This window comes from Fusarium proliferatum (assembly GCF_900067095.1).
Source record: "Fusarium proliferatum ET1 genome assembly, contig: FPRO_scaffold004, whole genome shotgun sequence".
In the NCBI taxonomy this organism is placed as follows: domain Eukaryota; kingdom Fungi; phylum Ascomycota; class Sordariomycetes; order Hypocreales; family Nectriaceae; genus Fusarium; species Fusarium proliferatum.
The window spans coordinates 2,982,037-3,002,186 of record NW_022194793.1 but is presented as its reverse complement, the minus strand read 5'-3'; the positions used below and the strand labels follow the sequence as shown (position 1 = coordinate 3,002,186).

Here is a 20,150-nt window from a genome sequence, read left to right as displayed (position 1 = left end):
AACTTGGCCAATTGCCAACCTTGAGCTATCATCAAGATCCTTGTGATCAATCATTATTGGACATCAATGCCAACGGTCTTCCCAGTTGGTGTGTATCCGATGGATGGTACTCTGAGCTGACATCAGAACTCAATATCGATGACTAGATATCAACTACATGTTTAAGAACAAGGTAAGGACGATGGCACACTGAAGACAATAATAACATATAGACAGAATGCTATCATATCAACCATATATATTTAGGGAATTATAGTCTACGCCATTAGTAGTGATTTTCGCAAGATTAGGTTGTTCCAAGTATAGGGTAGCCATCTTACATAATGCAACCACTATAACCACTTCATGTGACAGCGTGAGCTAGTGGAACGCGGAAAGAGGAGTCATTCGCCGCGTCTGACTCTAAGAAAAAAAAAAGTTGATCGTTTCAAGCAGAAATATTGTATTGACTATTATTTATGACTTAGGCAGATGATGCATTTTTGTATCACGCCGAATCCCCCCTCAACTCTTTAAAACTCTCTCATGCAAACATGGGGCACTCGACGCCTCGCACATTTATTCAATTCTGGTAGTCGTCCATTATCACCAACTTTTTCATCAACCTCACCTGGACTTTATTTCTGCAGACGAGCCTGGAACGGTTCACAGCCAAAAGTAAAGTCTCGAGCTTTCAGGAAATCCCGCCTGTTCTCAAAACCTACCGAAAAACCAAAACCAAAAGCAAGCGAGGATTCTGTTGGAGCTCCAATGACGACTTCAGTTGAGATCGCTTCGGCGCCCACCGTGGACACTCCCGGAACTTGTCTCTTTGTCCACAGCGATAAACGGTCTTATCTGTTTGGAAGACCCGAAGAAGGGACTCAGCGCGCTTTTCAGAGCAGAAGACTGGGAATGGGAGCAACAGAGCAGGTCTTTCTGAGTGGCAGTGTCTCGTGGGAGTTGGTTGGAGGTCTCTTCGGCTATGTTCTCACAGTTGGTGGCGCACTAGAGGCGAGCAGAGAACAGACAGCTTTGATCAATGAGGAAAGGAAGAGCAAGGGCCAGAAGTTGACGAAGCAAGCTGCTTTCGAAACCATTCACATCCATGGTGGCGAGAATCTAAACCACACTCTCGCCGCATGCCGTCCCGTCATCTTACGACAACCGATTTCCGTGCGCACGCATGAGCATAGAGAAAACCCTCGGCTTGAGAAAATCGAGAGCATAGAACCCGACTGGAAAGACGACGTGCTTCGCGTGTGGAAGATTCCGATTCAACGAGATCGCTCCAGCAGCCCAAGGAAGCGTCGCAGGTCGAGCGCCATCGTTGGAGACCAAGACGAACCACAGTTCAAAGAATGGTCACCACTTTCGGACCCTGAATATGCGACCACTCTCGTCGAGAAAGTCATGTTCAATGGACGACTCAAAGGAAACGGCATGCTCATCCCTGTCAAGCTGAGCGAGGTCAAACCCAAGGATACTACTGTCTTTACACGTCAAAATGGCGAAGCAGCGCTTTACAAGGGTCCTAGACCTGGTGACGGGTCAAAATTGGCAAACCCGGATCAAATTGTTTGGGTATTCCCCGAGAAGGAGGCTCAAATAGATCGCAGCGGGGATATTCTCAACGTGACACATCGGCCACTGCCCCCAACTATCTACAGCCAAAGCTCTATGTGCTATATCGTCAAATGTCTTGATCGCCGCGGAAAATTCAACCCTCAGAAGGCCAAGGAGCTTGGAGTACATGTCACTGACTTCAAGCATTTGACTGCGGGCAATACTATAGTAACAAAAGATGGCGTTACTGTAACTCCTGAACAGGTCCTTGGCGAGACTCAGCCCGGTCAAGGATTCATCCTCGCTGACATCGAATCTCACGACCTCATTGACTCATTCATGGAGCGACCTGAATGGTCTAATTCCGAATTGATGTCTCATGTGGCTATTATGTATTGGATTCTCGGCCCTGGAATGGCAGATGATGCTAGAATCCAGAAGTTTGTGGACGAGCATCCCACGATGAAGCATTTCTTCTGTGCTCAAGACACATGCCCCAATATGATCTCTCTGGCTGGGCCTGGGCAGCTACAGACCAAGCTACGGAGGGTCGACCCTGAGAGATTTACTCTCCTCAAATACAATAACGATGTCAAGGGAGTCATGCCAAACGGACCACAAGTTGAGTCTGGCCGGACAGGAAACAAAATTTCGTTAATGCCCCGACTCAAATTCAGCGAGAGCGAGATCGCCCCGTTCCCTAATCTCATAGAGGCAGCTCAGTCTGTCAGCAATGAGATTCTCGAACTAGCAAGAAAGGCTCGTGAAGAGACTTCTGATCCTGAGTTTCTACGAAAATTGGAAGAGGATGAACAAGATATTCCCAGCCGCGATGCTGAAATCATCCCCCTTGGAACTGGCTCTTCAATCCCCGGCAAATATCGTAACGTTTCGTCAACACTGATTCGGGTACCTGGTATTGGAAACTATCTTCTCGATGTTGGTGAGGGTACTTTGGGTCAAATCCGACGGCTCTTCGGAGAGGAGGAAACTGGAAATATTCTCCGAGATCTCAGGTGCATTGTCATCAGCCATCTTCACGCTGATCATCACCTTGGTACCCCTAATCTGATCAAAGCCTGGTATGAACACACCATTGAAGACACCAATGCCAAGCTAGCTGTATCTTGTATATCAAGATACAAGGCGCTCTTGGAAGAGGTCTCTCAAGTCGAGGATATTGGTTTCCACAGACTCCATTTCCCCCATTGCAGCAGCACCAAGCCTGATAAGTTCAACAGCGGTCCTTTCATGATCGAGAACGGAGACTTCGGGCTTCGCGCTATCAAGCGCATTCCAGTTCCTCACTGCTGGCTCTCCTATGGGACAGAACTCGAGCTTACATCCGGTCTCCGCATCGCATACTCAGGTGACTGCCGTCCTTCAAACGAGTTCGCTCGGGAGTGCGAAGGCGCCCACCTCCTTGTTCACGAGTGCACGTTCGACGATGACATGCTGGCTCACGCTAAGAAGAAGGGCCACTCTACGATGGGCGAGGCACTAGAGATTGCACGCAAGATGAAGGCTCGAAGAACGCTGCTCACGCATTTCTCGCAACGCTATGTCAAGGCCGATTCGCTGAAGAGAGACGAGAGAGGTCAGGCTGGTGAGACACTCATGGCTCTTGACCTCATGAGTGTTAAGCTGGGCGATTTCAAGAAGGCGGCTGCTTTCCAGCCTGCAATTGCTATGCTCATGGCGGATGCGAGTGACAAATAAGGTCCGTGGTATGAATAGACTTGTATGATATTAAAAGCATAGGGTTGTAACGCTATATATGACCTGTTGATGATGACTCTTTATTGTTCGAAGTGACCCAGACTGTTTTGAACCCTCTGCAGAGCCTTGGCAATAGAATAGATATGGGTTTCTCACATAGGAACATGTCTTAAATTATTCACAGCCGTCAACACAAGCTCTAGGGGTACAATAATCACTTTATAAATTAGAAGGTCACGAAAGGTAGATGGAGAACCAATTATACATTCTATCCATGTCGAGATCTTCTCTAGGGTGGCTGCATGTGCGACTGAACACAGGAGATTCAGCGTCACGATAACTCTACCCCCAAAACAAGCTTTCAGCCAACAAGCAACTCGAAACACTCATATCAACATACCTATCCAAGACATCTTACCATTCATACCTCAACGACAATGATCTTACCAGTCAGTGTGTCAATTGTGGAAAAGAATAGCGGTCTCGTCCTCATCGGAAATAAAAGGTTCCGGCCGCGTGGCCTAATGGCTAAGGCGCTAGATTTCGGTTTCCAGCTCCCGAACTCTCTAGAGATTCCAGGTTCGAATCCTGGCGTGGTCGATTACTTGCTGGAATATATCTTTTGCCGACTGGACACTCGTCGGCATTGTGCTTTTTGCAGATCCGATACTCATAATTGGGGACTCGGGATACCAACCCGCCAATCGCGGCTTGTTGATTTACTGCTTATGGATGGTATCTCTTGAGTGACTGATATCACTGCTCTGATATGGAAGAGACCGGCCCGATATAGATGGATCCTGAATACCTCTTTTGATCTACAAGTTGTCTATTATATAATACTTTTTACCAGAAATTATATATTAATTCTAGAGATACTCATCTCGACTCGGGACTCGTCCCGATTCTGCTTATGCGTAACCCCACGATTTATAGCCCGGGCCGGGGCTGTATGTACGTAAATTAAGCCATGTGCCGGCTCCGAGAGCGGGACTCACCTGCGGCTATGTTAGCTTATCGTCGCGTTTATTCACAGCAATCCCCCTCCACCGGATTTTTTTGTCCCACGAAGTGGTCATTCGGGCATTTCCAGTCCACAAGAACCCCTCTAGCGGTCAATTAACTAATTACCTTTGCTTCGCCTTGCTTTACTTCAGGTCAGGTAGAGCCTTGTTTGTTTTCCTCTCCCGCCGCCCTCTTCTTGCGAGCGAATACCTTCGTTATCTCGAATCCGACAAAGAATCCGTCCCGTATCTACACCCAGAACATGTCGGCCTCGCTTCCTGGCGCGCGGGAGCTTCCCGCTTCCCAGTATGACCTTGAAACATATATGGGACGGGTGCGCCATACAATGGGCATTACAGACCCGACGTAAGTCCAATTGCTGAAACTCTGAATCTCCGACTTCAAGGACCATGAGCTAACCGTGCTGTCGCATTCCCTAGGACCCTGTTGGCGGGCAAGACCGGACTCGAGGCGGCCAAGAAGCTGGTGACGGATTACAAGACGGGAAAGATCGAGCACATGTCGCCATCTTTGTGGCATGCGAAGAAGGTTGTTGACTCTACGCTGCACCCTGGTATATATGGCCCTGGCAGAGTGCAATCGTGACACCAGCTGACGAGATACTGTGCAACAGACACCGGCGAGCCCGTCTTCTTCCCCTTTCGAATGTCTTGCTATGTCCTGACCAATCTCGTCGTGACCGCCGGTATGCTTCAACCTGGCATGGGTACAGTCGGCATTGTTGGATGGCAAGTCTTTAACCAGTCGCTGAATGTCGCATTCAACACTGCCAATGGCAACAAGTCCTCCCCCATGTCGACCGAAGTCATGATCAAGTCATACCTCTCCGCTGTGGGAGCTTCTTGTTCCGTCGCTCTTGGTCTTAACGCCATTGTGCCTCGACTCAAGGTCACACCCTCCACCCGCCAAATCCTCGGTCGACTGATTCCCTTTGCTGCCGTTGCTACAGCTGCTGGCCTCAACACCTACCTCATGCGCCGGGACGAGATCGTCAAAGGTATCGATGTTCGACCTGTGCTTTCGGACGATGACAAGCAGAAGCTCATCGCCGAAGGCAAGTCGGAACGAGACGTCCCCTCGCTGGGCAAGTCTCAATCTGCTGCCAAGCTCGCTGTGTATCAAACCGCAGCTAGCCGAGTCTTCACAGCGTCTCCTATCATGGTTCTACCCCCTATGGTCTTGTACCATATCGAGAGCAGGCAAGCTTGGTACAAGAACCTCATGCAAAAGGAATGGGTGCGCTCACGGCCAGCACTCGTCAAGGGTATTCCCCTGGGCATCAACTTGAGCTTGATCGCCCTCACCTCCTTCGCTGTACTTCCTTTCGCTCTGGCTGTCTTCCCACAGCAACAAGAAGTGAGCGCTGGATCACTCGAACCCGAGTTTCATGGCAAGGGAGGTAAGAATGGCAAGGTTGTTTTCAACCGTGGCCTGTAAACGGCCTCTGTTGCATCAGAAACCCGTTTAGCATGATGGTCGTTGGAACGATTGCACATCTTGCTCAATCTACTGTGACACCATGCTGTCTGAACAATAGTCGAGAGATTTCCTTCAGATCTTGTTGAGAAAGCAACTTGTCAGTGGCTATCAAACCAGAATTGCCTCCACGCACAGAAGAAGAAAGGGGTTAAAAAGTATGTCTCTTGGTTGGTTTGAAAATATGAGACAACGAGAATCTCAAGGACGGCGTTTATAGTGTAGATAGAGATTCTTTGCTACTTTGAGAGCGTGCCAGGTCTGAAATGTTATGCAGGAACGCGAGCAGAGGAGCTTTTCAGAGCCAAAAGTTGCTCGATTTAGCCAATAGAGCTAGACTTGACTGCATCATTAGATAGTAGATGAATGGGCTCATACAACACCATTTATAGAGAGTGCAATATAGTGTAACTTATACAGTTCTTGACCTAGATCTTACGACCTATATTGACTGACCCTTTTGATGAAAATAGACAGCTGTTGAAGTCTAGGGTTGGCCATAAGGGTGCAGTCGGCAGCCCAAGGTGGCACTTTACCTACCACAATCGAATAAGACAACCTGATTTCATTAAAACACAGCCAATGAAGCATCGGTGTAAAGTTCATCAAGCCAATATCATCAAAGCGGGAAAAGAGCCTTGAAAGTCTGTCTAGTGATTGCACATTTCGGTCAGACACTCAATCTATCGCCACCAGGATCGACAAGGCTAGCCCAGGCTAGATGCTGAGCCGACGCGTCGCGCCTGTTGAAGGAATGTAACCAAGCAAATGGCAGGACTGCATATCTTGTGATAACCAAAAGAGAGAGGGGTAAATTCTCTTTGCGTTGATGTTGACAAGAACAAAGACTCGTGCGTGAGATAGGTCTCCGCAGGAATATTCGTGAACTGTCTACCTACTTCGTAGATAAGGACTACTCAAGGTGACAAGGCCATGGAAGTTGGTGACGATTCTTGGTGGGGCGTATTGGTTGGCAGTACAGAGTGGCAGTGGCCTTGGATGGGGCAGAAGTGACCACTGCTGAGACTGTTAATACAAGGCGAAGCAGGAAACGCCGAGTCGAAAGCTTGTCCAGTTCGTTGTCTTCTGGGTTTGATGAAACGGGGGTGCCTAATACTAATTTGACGAGGAGGATTTGGTCAAGTACCGTAGTGTCTCGGTTCGGCAAGGAACACCTATGAATAGCAACGGAATCATGGCCGTGATGAGAGGATGCGAAGTTTGATGCCCTCATAATAGACGTATCGCCGTCAGTAAGGAAATGAGACCCAGCCAACAGGAAAGCGTAAATTGGGAACCCCAATCACGTTCGTGGCGCACAGTGGGGTGCCCTTGGGCTGAGAGAAGCAAGGAACGCTACGCCAGAGTTGTCACAGTTGATTCAAGACATACATAGCAGATTCACACTGTTGGCTCATAGATAATGCAGTAACGAGAGAGAAGATACCTGAGATGGCGTTCGTTCTCACAGTACAGAGAATCGCTGGCAGCCCACCAAGATCAACAAAGCCCTCGGAAAGAATGCATTTGGGGTTGGCCTCCATATGCTGAAATCTGTAATTGGAGGGTCCAAGTCAAACATTCTGGAGCCGGGGAATAGTGACTGGCGGATAGGAGGGATCCATCGCCGAGGCGGGAGACGGGCTAGACGGGCATGTGCCGCAAGAGTGGACAAGTGTGTGCACCTGTGTGAAATGGTACGAATAAGTTCTCGAACACATTGTTCAGTAACCAAGTCCAGCCAAGGTTGTGAGTATGCTCGTACTTCCTCAGAACAAGACTCGGGAAGCGACATGATCAATTTTTAACGCTGCCGTTTATTGTATCAGCTCCTTCAGGCTCCTCTCAATATGCGGCTGGCTGCGACGAATGATGTCGGAGGCCGCGAGCTGACTGAACCTCTCATGCTGCAGCCCAAGACATTGGGTCAGCAAAAGTCCGGACGGTGTCCACTGTGTACGGATCACTGGTGGTCATGCTGGAGTGTGGTGCAGAGAGGCTCTGGAACTGTAACGGCTGCATGCCCGGAACGATTCGAGACAGAATTGGTGGCATCCATCCCCTCTCTGCAAGTGTGGGGTGCCTTGTCCGGGGTCTTCAAGGGCTGAGACGACGGACAATTGGACTTTCAGAGCCATAGCAGGCATACAGCCAAGCTGAAGGTGAAATAGGGGGCTGTAGTAACACAGAGAGCACTGCTTGTCATGTAATGACTATACCACTCCCACAACCTTGGCCTCAGACATTCTTTCCGACGTCAACAAGTGTCAGCAAAGAGCGAGCACTTCGATATGCACCAGAAAAGGCACGGGGTTCCTGGAGGGCCTTGGGTTGGCTAAAAGGCCCACCGCCAGCGTCACCCTGCCCTGGGACGAAATGCGTACCAGATCTGATGCTCTCAGGTGCGCAGAGAGCGAAAGTACCTAGGTAGAGTGCTAGACTTCCAGACGATTAAAGTTGAACTCTCTTTCAAGCGGCAAAGAGGTACCAACGGGTAAACCGAACCTATTTGCAATTGTCCCTGACTTGCCTGTAAAAGGTTTTTTTCCCTGCCATCAAACAGTCAAATTCCAAATACTGCACGAAGGAGTTGTATGAACAGACACAGGTGTGATTGTTCATGGCCACCTTTAGGTTAAGTGATAGGTACTGTATGTATGGATACTGTTTGGTGTGTATGCTCCGTAGGGTGTGGGTTCTGTGTGTGTTTCTGTGCAGTAGGATCGCGTTTATGGCTGCCCTGTGAATGGATCTCTCATGACGTATATCCGATATGTTATTAACTGCTCATTCCCATCAAATCGTCGAGATAAGCAGAAGAAATTGTCAATTTTGAAGTCCGTGGATGGGTGAACATAACCGAATTTTGTTTCTCAGTAAACTCTGTACAAGCTCAAACGAATGATTCCCAGTGTTGATCCAGGCACAACCAATTTTCCTTCTTTCGGAAAACAGACTGAGTGTGTCAGGAGGGAGCGTTGTGTACTTTCATCATGAAACCTTAGAGGTACCGAGGTGTTTAGCCACAGGCCCGAATCATGCGTGCGATACGATAGAAGTACTTTGTGGGCCACATCTTTGTTGTACCTAAGGCATCCGTCACAGAACGGGCTCTCTTTCCGGCCTCTCAGGTCATCCTCACACCTGCCATCATGACACGAAAAGCCAATGATAAGGCACGTTCAAGCAATGATGAGGATCTGCCTGAAAGACCGAAGCGATCGATGAGTCTTGTTAAATTGTTTGTAATGTTTATTAAAGTACCGAGATCTGAACGTCTCATATCGTCATCTGGACTGATTTTAGTGGCATCCAATGTTTCTGTTCACACGATGGTCCCTGCTCTTCCTCACATATGTTTGAAAGATTTATTCCAGATTGCCTAATAAGCAAGACAGCCGAGGATAATCTAGCGACATTGCAACGAATCTCATCTCAGGTGATACAGAGAGTACTATGTGTTTGTCTTTCTTTTCAACGACGGGATACCCCTTCAAGGTCAAGATTGGATATTACTCGTTATTCTTCCAGCTGAAGTTATTATTCTGCAGCCCCAAACTCGGGAGCAAGCAAGCCTCGGCCCTTGGTAGAGAATGACGTTGTAATAAAGTATTGAAATATCATCCTAAGTTTTTCACACTTTACCTAAGTCTTTTTTTCTCTTATCATCAAGACCCTAACTTGTGGCCTGTCAGCCACTACGAGAATTTGAGCCAAAGTGATGAATTAAAGCTTTATTGTCATTCATTGACAGGCATAACCCAACTAAGCGTTTAGCACTTTGCCTCACTTGGCCGGGCATCTTCCCCAAAACAACCCTTTCCACTCAAGCCCTGTAAGTGATGGACCCTGGTTTTCCGACTGAGGTGCCTTGGGCCTGGAGAGCCGAACCGCGACGCCGCCACAGTACGATAAAAGTATGTACCTCTGTATTTCCTGCCCAGTTCCACTGGAATTCCGCCTCTTCTTCTTCTTCTTGACCCCAAAGTCGTAACCCGAGAGGAGAAGAGGAGACGGAGCACAACACAAGCATCCATGAGTGACAAATCCACCCACTCCTTGATGGGGACTGAGCCTAGCCCAGGTGTTGAGGATGACGCCAAAAATACATGCTACCACTAGACGTCACCGCCTGTAGGAAATGTACTCACCAGCAAATCTCTATCTGACCAACGTCACCCAAAATGGATACCTCAAATCTGCCCCGGCCACCCGTAACTTTGGCCAACGCTTTTTCCAAGACAAATGGGATGCCCGTGACGCCTTCAACCGGGCTTGGATGGACTCTTCAAGTCACTCCACTGCCTGCTTGCCTTTTGGCTATGACCCTCGCCTCGCCTCGCCCATTCATCCCCACACATTAGTCTCAGTCCTTGAGAGAAAAGCAAGAATATTCTCACCCAACGAGACGTGACCTGCGATAAGCTGAACCTAAGTGGACTGGGCTCCTGCTACAGTGCCCCTTCGTAACCTTAACCCCCCTAACTCACACGCTGAGGCCACTGTACCTAGGTCACTGGCCTTCGCTGGACGAGCGCTTTTTTCCCTCCTTCGCCCTTGGTCTCTCTATCCCGTCTGGGCACACCTACCTACCTATCCTATCCAATCCACCACCCTCACCACCAAAACCATTCACCAAACTAGGAGGTGCGCCCCCCGGGTCCTTCCCCAGTCCCGTTCCATCTCGCCTTTCTTCGCTCATCGGTTGTGTCCTTCTCCTCTTCACTCACGATTCCTCCGTCGTACATACATGAACCTCAAGACGGCCTACACATACGAATCGACGCGACGATTTGATCGGTCGCCTGTACCGTCCGATACAGCGGAACAGCACCTCTCTCGTTTTTGTTTTTCGTGATCACTACTGCCGTCTCTAAAGCCCTTGGGTGGCTTTGGCTTTCCCCATCATGTCAACACCAACTACAGCGACGGCTACGCTTCCACACTACAATCCTCACCATTACCAGCCATCCTATGCCCATTCGCACACGCATCATCAGACGTATCAGCCGAACCCCAGCGCCAATTTTCGTTCTACTGTATCGAATCAGAATATCCTACCACCTCCCGTCTCTTCGGCTGTGTCGCCTTCCCACAGTGCCATTCTGCCGCCGCCCTACCAGCTGTCGCCTTTGGGATACTCTTCATCGGGTTCGAATGGAATAAGTTTGACCAACTCAAATTCTCGCTCTGCACACCACGCCCAGGAACCCAGCCCGCGACACGACGCGGCATACTCTGCAGGAAGCATGACAGAGCGTGCCCCTGCCACTCGCGCTGAGCAACCCTCGAGAAAGCGTAGACGCTCCAGAGAGCCCGACTGGGGCACCTTCTACAAGAATGGCCTGCCAAAGGAAATCATCGTCATTGACGACACACCCGAGCCTGAAGCAAACACTAGCCGGAAAATTACGAATGGCACTGCTGCTGCGCCCAGCGATAACACGAGCAGTCAGGTGGCTAAGAAGAGGAGACGAGAAGACGAGTCTGGCACTGTCCAGGCCTCGGGTTATCATATCAAATACCTCGAATCACAACACAGCACCCCTTTGCAGGTGTCAACACCAGCGGGCTCGTCCAATTCTAGTAGTGACCGCACCAATTCGGCACTTAACACCACTGCCCCGACATCACTTTCGTCCAACGGCCAGTATGAGGAGGGACTGGCTCCCCTTAAGCGGAAACGCACCCGTCAACAGGTGGCTAACGAAGCCAAACGTCGCGATGTAGATGGCCTCGGGGACTTCTTCACTTACAAGCCTCCACCTTTCCCCCCAAAGAAGGCGTCTGAGGTTAACGTGCAAGTTATCCATGACGTGAGTTTTGACTCCACATCACTTAACATATTGAGATGAAATTATTAACAAATGGGTAGCGACATTACAACAAAAACGTCAAGGTTGATGATGACGATGGTCATTATATTGTCGTTCCTGATGCTGAACTCACAGAAAAGTGTAGGTCTATCTATCGTATTCTTTTCTTAGACTTATCTAACAAAGTCCACAGACCAGATTGTCCGCCTACTGGGCCAGGGAACCTTCGGCAAGGTGGTTGAAGCCCACGATCGAAAACGTAACAAGGCCGTGGCGGTCAAGATCATTCGATCAGTTCAGAAATACAGAGATGCCTCACGGATAGAACTTCGCGTTCTCGAAACCCTCAAACGAAATGATGCAGAGAACCGTAACCGATGCATCCATCTACGAGACTGTTTCGATTATCGCGGCCACATTTGTATCGTCATGGACTTGCTCGACCAGAGTGTTTTCGATTTTCTCAAGGGCAACGGATTCGTTCCTTTTCCCAACAGCCAGATTCAGAGTTTTGCCCGACAGCTGTTCACCAGCGTTGCTTGTAAGTTAAGCTAACGAACAACCTCACTTGACAGTGTATTAATTTGACTTAGTTCTGCATGACCTCAACTTGATCCATACCGACCTCAAGCCCGAGAACATCTTGCTCTGTAACCACGCATATCAGACCTTTACATATAACCGCAAGATCCCTTCCTCCTCTTCAACTATCAGCCGCCAAGCTACGCAGAGGCGTGTTCTACTGGATACAGAGATCCGGCTCATCGACTTTGGCTCTGCCACATTCCAAGACGAGTACCACTCCTCCGTGGTTTCAACACGCCATTACCGTGCCCCAGAAATCATCCTTGGACTTGGTTGGTCGTTCCCTTGTGATATTTGGAGCATAGGATGTATCCTTGTCGAGTTCTTTACGGGTGACGCTCTCTTCCAAACTCATGATAACTTGGAACACCTGGCCATGATGGAGGCTGTCGTCGGATCAAGAATCGATAGCCATCTTGTCCAGGCTGTCAACAAGATGTCTACAAGAAGTGGTGGCAATGCCGCCTCGAAGTCAGTCTCCCTGTGAAATCTTCCCTGATTTACATGCTCACACTTTTCAGGTATTTCAAGAGACTCAAGCTTGATTATCCTACGCCAGATACAACCCGCGGCTCCCGTCGCTTTGTGAAGGCGATGAAGCATCTCGATGTAAGAACTCCTTTGCATGGCTTGACATTGCACGTGCTAACAGATAACAGCAAATTATTCCGGGAAACAATACTTTCCTGAAGAATTTTGTCGATTTGCTAAAGAAAATATTCGTCTACGACCCTGCCCATCGTATTACTGCAAAGCAAGCCTTGCAGCATCCTTGGCTGAAGGAGATGGCCCAACCTGACGACGGCACCGAGGCGGCTAAGATCCGCATGGAGCGGATACGAATGGAACAACAGGCTCAGAAACATGGATATGTCCGAAGTTGATGACCAAAGTCTGATACCCCACTAACGACATATGAGCATGATCACGGAGTTCTGGTTTTCCAAGGCGTTCCATTGAAGGATAGGTATCGACGCAAGGAGAGGAATGTTTGATGCCGATTCAATTTTGCTCTTGTATTCTAGTGCCACAGCCATCGTATCTCGTCGCCCTTTCTGTTTACTAGGAGTTATCTCTGGCAGTTGGTTTGTAACGCAATGCTACGACTGGAGGGACTGGTGCATTTTCGATGGACAGCGTTGATGAGCCCAATATGGCTCCAGCAGTATGTGAGCAACTTAACTGTTCATCTCGTTCCCTTTGTCAGAAGAAATAAAAATCGGACAAATGTTCCACGAGAACCTTGTTTTCAACACGATCGAACGACTAGCGGATTCACCTATTCATCCATAGCACTATGCTTGCTGGTAACTTGTGGCTTCTCCGGGTTGCCTTCACATCTTGGTTCCTCTCAACAGCTGGTCTTGGGAGCCATATGTAGGTGTGCAGAACAACACAGCAAGATTTCAGCCCTATCTAACACTTTGTTTGGAGAGATAGTCCATATCGGTACCTTGTTCGCACAAAGCCATCCACTCCGAGAACAGCAGATCCATTCTACCGGTACTCTATTTTGTTGAAGAATTTGTTACCGCATTGTTCACATCGCGACTATGGAACACATTGACGTTGCCCTCGAGTTACTGTCTGTGTTCACCATGCGAGATCTTTTATATAAGGCATACGGTCCCAGTGAAGGAAGCAAACAACCAGTATCTACGGTTTTCTACGGAGCAAGTTGATGCTGAATTTGCCTCTCGAACAAACCTATCGAACAGATTGATGCGGCAGTCTTGTGTTGAAGTTCTTGTCTTCTATTAAGAACAAATCTCATAGTATTCATAATGGTTCCCCATCGTACACTTCACGGCCCTGATGAGGAGATGAGGTATATCCCACTACCTGATATATCAAATCATCAGCTTGACCAACTCACGGACCTGTTGTGGATGGATCCAGGAGTCAACATAGCTGTGCCGGATAAAGAGTGGTTGCTTGACCAGCAAGCTCGTGTAGCTAACCTCGACAAGTCAAACCGTCGTTCCACCAAACTCTTGGCCCGTCTGTCTGCCAAACTTGAGAGCCTGTCTTATAGACTTGGTGCCGACGGTTCGCCAACAGCATGTCTGTGCGCAGCCCATCATGGCCTTGATCCTAAGCTGATCCGGCGACTTATGCTCTTGATCATCGCCGAATGTACTGAGCGTATCCAGACCCTGCGCACTTGGCGACAGCGCATCGCTTATCCCAATGCTGTTATTGCATGGCTGGATCGTATCGATGCCGTAACTGGACTTTGGATCGGTCGTAAAGCTTTCAATGCCACCTTTGGCTACGAACGTGTTTCGCCCACAAAACTCGTGGTCAAAAGCAGGTGCGAAGCTTGCATCATGTCGGTCATTGGTGGTAGACCTCAGGTGCTGAGCGATCTGCGAGCGACATTGACCACGCGAAGGGATCGCCACATCGAGCAAGGTGGTAGAGAACCAAGACTTCTCCGACTTATTGAGTCTTGGATATCACACCAGCATGTAAATAGTCGTAGGGCTATCTACACTGGAAGTGCTGAGATTAGCGAAGAACTTACCAGTCTGATCAATACCATCAACTACCTGAGAGAGGAACGCCCAGAATCTCATATATCTCGATCTTCATCTCGATCAGTATATGGCCATCCATATAGAGCGTATGAAGAAGACGGTAACCGCGGCCGTGCTCGTACTCGGCAATCATTTCATGAGCAGCCGTCTCGACCAAGCTACAGCAAACACAGCCAGGAGGATAGAAGCACATTTCTTCCTCCAGAATCAAGATCTAGTCAGTCGAGTGCTCAGTTCCATGCGGACGAGCAAAATTGGATGGATGAAGACGTGGACTACCAAGCGTCGCTATGGATGGATTGTCAGATGCAACAGCGAGGACTTACGGCTGATGAACGAAGACAACTCTTTGAGGACGATGTGCATCCCGCCTTCAGCGACTATGCAGAGAGTGTTAGGAACATGTCTCTCGATGATCGACTACAAAGGGACTTTGCACCTGAGCAGCACAGGAGAGACTCGACCGCTACTCTTACGAGACAGAGCGTTATTTCAAATCAACAAAGAGACTCTGCTTATAATGGAAAGAGAGAAAGCATCGTGCCGGATGAGCAGATGGAAACATCATCTGTATACAGTAACCCAAGTGCCATACCACCTCCTCTTAGCTTTAGCAGAGGACCAACCCCTCCCGATATTACTGCCGGTAATAGCCCTACGGAAACTGAGTGGGTGCCTGTCTCTGTGTTTTCACTCCCGGAGAGTGCTGCAGGGGGTGCATCTCGTCGAAACACTGTAGAGCCGACCAATGGAGGTGCTCGAGAGTCTACCGCATACGCTGAACACCAAGCACGTATAGATTTTTGTCGGAAACACGGATTCAAGACGGGTATCCCATCTATAGATGGAGAGCCGTCAACACCTCGGCCAGCACGGAGCGGTAAGAAAAGAGCCTCGGCCGCTCCGTCAATTGCAGCGTCGAGCATTTACTCTTCGCATCCTGGGTTTAGACGCTCGCGAGAGAATGTGGGTTCATTGGCTCCTGGCGGTCAGACGAGCCGTCGAACATCACGTATGTCGACTCAGAGCAAGCCCAAAAAGAGTCTGTTGGATCAAGTGCGGGAGAATAGACGACTGATGGAGGGCAGTGATGAGGAGTAGTTGGAGTCGATGGTTTCCATGGAGTATGGGGTTGATGTCTTGTTGTTAGTTTGGATATACCCTGGGAAACAAACGTATAGGATACACATGGTAGAGCTCTGCAAATATAATTCCCTTTGTTTATTAGATTCGTTCGTTGGTATATTATTCATCTCTTGATTGCTAACTTGTCACACCCGAACCCCTGTAGTCACGGGCCCTGAACCACTGACAATGATGTTGATCTCGATGATAATATGCACTTAGCCGTGGTTTGCTCTGAGTATTGCCTCGTCCCTTGGCCTGCCGTAGCCCTTGATACATAGCCGTATTCGGACTCGACTTGTACAAGTATTCGCACATAAGGTGCCTTACCTTAGGTAGTGGAGGTCAGTACTGCAATCTGCCACTGTTGCCAAGTGCCAGTGGCCTCTCGTTATTTTCCTCAACTCTCGTTGCTAGGCAAGAGCCGACCGCGTGCTTCTCTTCTTCACACAGTGCCTTGCCTTGCCTTATTTAACCTTGGGCCACTCGCCTTCATCACCTCTCCATCGCAACAAACAAAAGATCGAGTTTCTCCTCTTCATCACTACCAAGCCCCAACATTTACTCGCCTGGCCGAGGAGATCGTTGGCATTCTCTCGCTCTTCTCTTCCTTCATATTGTTTCCCTTCATATTGTTTCCCTTCATATCACTTTTCGAACTCTGTTGTCCCGTCACCGTCCTTCGCACCACTGTTTGCACCGCTGTTTCTACACATCGCCGTGTTTCTAGTAGTACACCCGATTGTGTAGCCTTTATACAGGTTCGCCTTCATTTGCTTCATTTTAACATCATCCGCAAGAACTAACAATGGAAAGCCGACTTTGTAAGCCATGCCGTGGGCCCCCAGCAGCCGGGGCGGCGGAGGCAGCACGCCTTCGCCAAACCCCAATAACTCGCTGCAGCGCATCCAAGGCATGGGAAAACTCGTTGGGATTCAAACCCAAAATCAGCAGCTCCTGCCTGCGGGCGCCGTTAAACAGCGATTCCTCGGGACACAAGGGATATCGAGTAATGGACATACAACTCCTATCCAGCAGAGCTACTGGAATAGACAGAAGGGACTTCGCTCTCCCCTTCCTCTCCAAGAAAGTACGAACGAGACGGTTCGTATTCCTCCGCATCGAAGGCTTTCCAAAAATGTCGTGCATCCTTCTCCTGCTCCGTATCAAACGCCTGTGCAGGAAGTTGTTCGCACACCCTTTCACCAATCACCTGAAATTGTTGATTCCGAAGGGACCGAAGACTTCGAGAACAGCTCCGTGGGCACTTGGAACTCACCTAAGGAGCAGTCAATCGGTAACAAATCGTCGGAATTTGAAGGTGCTCCTTTGCCAGCACCATTGCATATCATCCAAGCTGTGACACCTTCAACCGCTCTCGTTCCCCGACAACGATCCTTAAGCACCGCCTCCATGGCGCTGAGTGCTGGTCCGCTGCCTTCAGATGAAATGGCCGCATGGGATAGTCCTAGACTACATGATCACGAAAACGATGATGATCTGGCCCTTGTCCAGGTCAATCAGAATTTATTGACAGCCGTGGAGAAGTGGGAGACACAACAAGACAAGTATCCCATCGTCAACCTTGCCGCAAACCGTCACCCTCGGGTGGATGATTGCGACATCGATCCGGCGACAGGCGGGCTGATCCCTCCCCCGCGATACATTAAGATTCAGAAAGACACCCAAGCCAGGCACAACTGGCGCCGCGCTGTGACCAATTCTGAAGGCTATATCGCCCGCGAGCTGGATCTACGCAAATCGAAAAAGGAAGAGATTGAGCGTAGGAAAGAAGAACAGAAGTATGCCAACATTACGCAGGAGGAAGACAAGTGGCCCGATGCAGACTGCACTCTTCGGCCCGTCCAGCCTGAGGATTTCCAGGGCATCGCAAACATCGTCAATAATGAGATGCAGCGAGAAGATTCGCAGGTCTACCTACCCAAAGTTGACAGTGCACAAATTGCAGAACTCTACAACGCTTGCACGTCGAAGCGCCGCCCATTCATTGTGGCGGTTGAATCTTCTTGCGAGATAGTCGACCGTTCTGGATGGTCTAAGGGTGATGAAAAGCGCTATCAGAAGCTCATTGGAATTATGAAATCTCGTGGAGTGTCAGAGAGTCCAACCATCCTTGGCTTTGCCTTTGTCGATGATTCTCGACAGGACTTTCTAGGCCACGCATGTCAGGGAGCCAGGTTCTCTGGGAAAATCAAGCTAGTCGTTGACCCAGAGCATCGACGAATGCTAGTCGGGTCGGCACTGCTGGACAGAATTTTGTTGTCCACATCTATCTACCATCGTAGTCTTGTGGACTACAACTGGAAGTGCTCGGAGCCCCGAAAGACGTACGAAGAGATTCCTGCACACAATGAACGAAAGTACAGCAAGCTGTACTTGGAGGCATTCTTTGATGGCGAGGATGATTCTCGAATCGAGTGGACGACTGGTCTGCTCGAGAAGTACGATTTTGCCAAGGTTGCGAATTTCAAGGAAGCTGTGAAGCATGGAAAAAACCCAGGCGTCTGGAAAGACCTAGTTGTATGGGAACATGAGGCACGCCCAGCTTCAGAAATGGTGGAGGAAGAGAGGCATTGATGTACAAGAGCCTGGCTATTGACAGGAGTTTTGGCTGTTTATCGCTATGGTAATTGCATGGTAGGAAATGTTTGGGCCAAGTTCGAGCGTATGGGCATGTAAAGTAGCGTATGTAAAGACGGGATGTCGATAGGATTCATAACGTCCATGGTTTTCAGATGTTTTAGATTATCCATTAATAGTGGCGGTTGAGGCATAGCATACGAGACGGGAGTGGTGAAGTTCCATGGAGGGGGTGAAGGGATCAAGCGAGCACCAATCACGTGGAGCCATGAGAGCCACAGGTAAATGAATTCAACTACCTTCATAGTTCGGTGATGAAGAAAGAAATCCTTTGAAGACCAAGTAGCCGGCAAAACTGCTCAAGAACCAAGTGGAAGTGCCTTGCTTGTCTTACTCTCGAGTTAATTCGATACACTACTCGTAAATCAAAATGTTGTCAATCCTGCGAAAAGCGCGGCTCAAGGACAAAGAAATGCGAATCCTGATGCTGTGAGTATTGTCAACGACCTGCTCCATTTAGGATTTTGACTGACTATCCTTAGCGGATTGGATAATGCTGGAAAGACCACAATCGTCAAGAAGGTCATGGGAGAGGATGTCAACACCGTAAGCCCAACATTAGGTTTCATCATCAAGACGATTGACTACGAGGGGTAAGAAGGACTTCGTTCGTCGTATAACACCGCTGACAGGCCTTACAGGTACAAATTAAACATATGTGTGTGACCCAAGTAGGCATGCCCAGTCGATGAGATGAGCTGACTCCCCAAGGGGACGTGGGTGGGCAGAAAACGTTGCGCTCATACTGGAGAAACTATTTTGAAAAGACAGATGCTTTGATCTGGGTTGTCGACGCAACGGACCGTTTACGTATCCAAGACTGCAGAGACGAGCTTCAAGGTTTACTCTTAGAAGAGGTGCGTGATATGACACGGCAACGGTCGGATAGCTACTGACAAGTGGTACAGCGTCTTGCAGGGGCAAGTCTGCTTGTTTTTGCCAACAAAACAGATGTTGAGGGATGTATGACGGAAGAAGAGATTCTCTCAGTATGTTCACGTCACGCCATGCCATGCCATGCCATGTGAACATGACCAACCAAGCTCACTATGATATTTAGGAGCTACAACTAAAATCGATACGGACACATCGATGGCACATCCTGCCATGCAGCGCCATGACTGGAACCAACCTTAAAGAAGGACTGTCATGGGTGGTGGAGGATGCAAAGAAGCGACTATTCCTCTACTAAACGAGACTGGCTCAACCGAATAGTTCCTGTTGGCCTCACAACAGGGAGTCCTTTTGCAAAAGCAACAAACAAACCACAGAGTGTGGATAGCCGCGAGACTTGGGAAGGAAGCAAGCAACCAGCCGAATAGCGCGGATATGCATAAGAAAGCCAGCTAGCTTAAACGTTGAAACCCGATATAAACTCGTTACGCCGGGCAACGTAAAACGTCCCGCAAAGCTCTCCAGCACGCAATCTTTACAGGCCTCGTCTAGCGAAGCGCAGGGGAGCGGGAGAGCATCAACAAGTGCCGCGTGCAGCTTGTGCTAACCTTACAAGGTCGTATTGTCGATCGAGAAATCCGAGATAACCTGCTTGTGTGGTCTGAGGCATGAGAAGAGCAAGATACGTACTGCTCACTTGGTAGACGAACCAAGATGTGACAAGGTTTAACGGATTCAAGCCATGGTTTGGGTTTGTTGTAGT

General features: G+C 49.1%; 7 protein-coding genes and 1 non-coding gene across 8 annotated transcripts; 7 read left to right on the top strand and 1 right to left on the bottom strand.

Moving 5' to 3' along the window:
* Positions 1–750: 750 nt before the first annotated feature.
* FPRO_05133 (uncharacterized protein) lies at positions 751–3,264 on the top strand (the record flags this gene model as incomplete). Its single annotated transcript, XM_031230718.1, has 1 exon — positions 751–3,264. One exon carries the CDS (start codon positions 751–753, stop codon positions 3,262–3,264), a length of 2,514 nt encoding a protein of 837 aa, XP_031080826.1.
* A 152-nt stretch (positions 3,265–3,416) lies between these two features.
* On the bottom strand, positions 3,417–3,677 carry FPRO_05132 (uncharacterized protein; the record flags this gene model as incomplete). The annotated part of the gene is made up of 2 exons (XM_031230716.1): positions 3,417–3,574; positions 3,665–3,677. The coding sequence occupies 2 exons, from the start codon at positions 3,675–3,677 to the stop codon at positions 3,417–3,419; spliced, it is 171 nt and encodes a 56-aa protein (XP_031080825.1).
* A 97-nt stretch (positions 3,678–3,774) lies between these two features.
* Positions 3,775–3,864, top strand: tRNA. Its single transcript is given in 2 exon segments — positions 3,775–3,811; positions 3,829–3,864. It is a non-coding gene; the product is annotated as a tRNA-Arg (tRNA).
* Positions 3,865–4,531: 667 nt separating this feature from the next.
* Positions 4,532–5,727, top strand: FPRO_05131 (uncharacterized protein; the record flags this gene model as incomplete). The annotated part of the gene is made up of 3 exons (XM_031230715.1): positions 4,532–4,635; positions 4,710–4,843; positions 4,904–5,727. The coding sequence occupies 3 exons, from the start codon at positions 4,532–4,534 to the stop codon at positions 5,725–5,727; spliced, it is 1,062 nt and encodes a 353-aa protein (XP_031080824.1).
* A 4,946-nt stretch (positions 5,728–10,673) lies between these two features.
* On the top strand, positions 10,674–13,051 carry FPRO_05130 (uncharacterized protein; the record flags this gene model as incomplete). The annotated part of the gene is made up of 6 exons (XM_031230714.1): positions 10,674–11,582; positions 11,642–11,723; positions 11,776–12,123; positions 12,176–12,638; positions 12,689–12,776; positions 12,827–13,051. 6 exons carry the CDS (start codon positions 10,674–10,676, stop codon positions 13,049–13,051), a joined length of 2,115 nt encoding a protein of 704 aa, XP_031080823.1.
* Positions 13,052–13,951: 900 nt separating this feature from the next.
* FPRO_05129 (uncharacterized protein) lies at positions 13,952–15,808 on the top strand (the record flags this gene model as incomplete). Its single annotated transcript, XM_031230713.1, has 1 exon — positions 13,952–15,808. The coding sequence occupies one exon, from the start codon at positions 13,952–13,954 to the stop codon at positions 15,806–15,808; it is 1,857 nt and encodes a 618-aa protein (XP_031080822.1).
* Positions 15,809–16,663: 855 nt separating this feature from the next.
* FPRO_05128 (uncharacterized protein) lies at positions 16,664–18,430 on the top strand (the record flags this gene model as incomplete). The annotated part of the gene is made up of 1 exon (XM_031230712.1): positions 16,664–18,430. The coding sequence occupies one exon, from the start codon at positions 16,664–16,666 to the stop codon at positions 18,428–18,430; it is 1,767 nt and encodes a 588-aa protein (XP_031080821.1).
* Positions 18,431–18,863: 433 nt separating this feature from the next.
* Positions 18,864–19,685, top strand: FPRO_05127 (putative ADP-ribosylation factor-like 2; the record flags this gene model as incomplete). Its single annotated transcript, XM_031230711.1, has 6 exons — positions 18,864–18,922; positions 18,976–19,086; positions 19,135–19,151; positions 19,205–19,350; positions 19,402–19,482; positions 19,554–19,685. 6 exons carry the CDS (start codon positions 18,864–18,866, stop codon positions 19,683–19,685), a joined length of 546 nt encoding a protein of 181 aa, XP_031080820.1.
* Between the last annotated feature and the right edge of the window lie 465 nt (positions 19,686–20,150).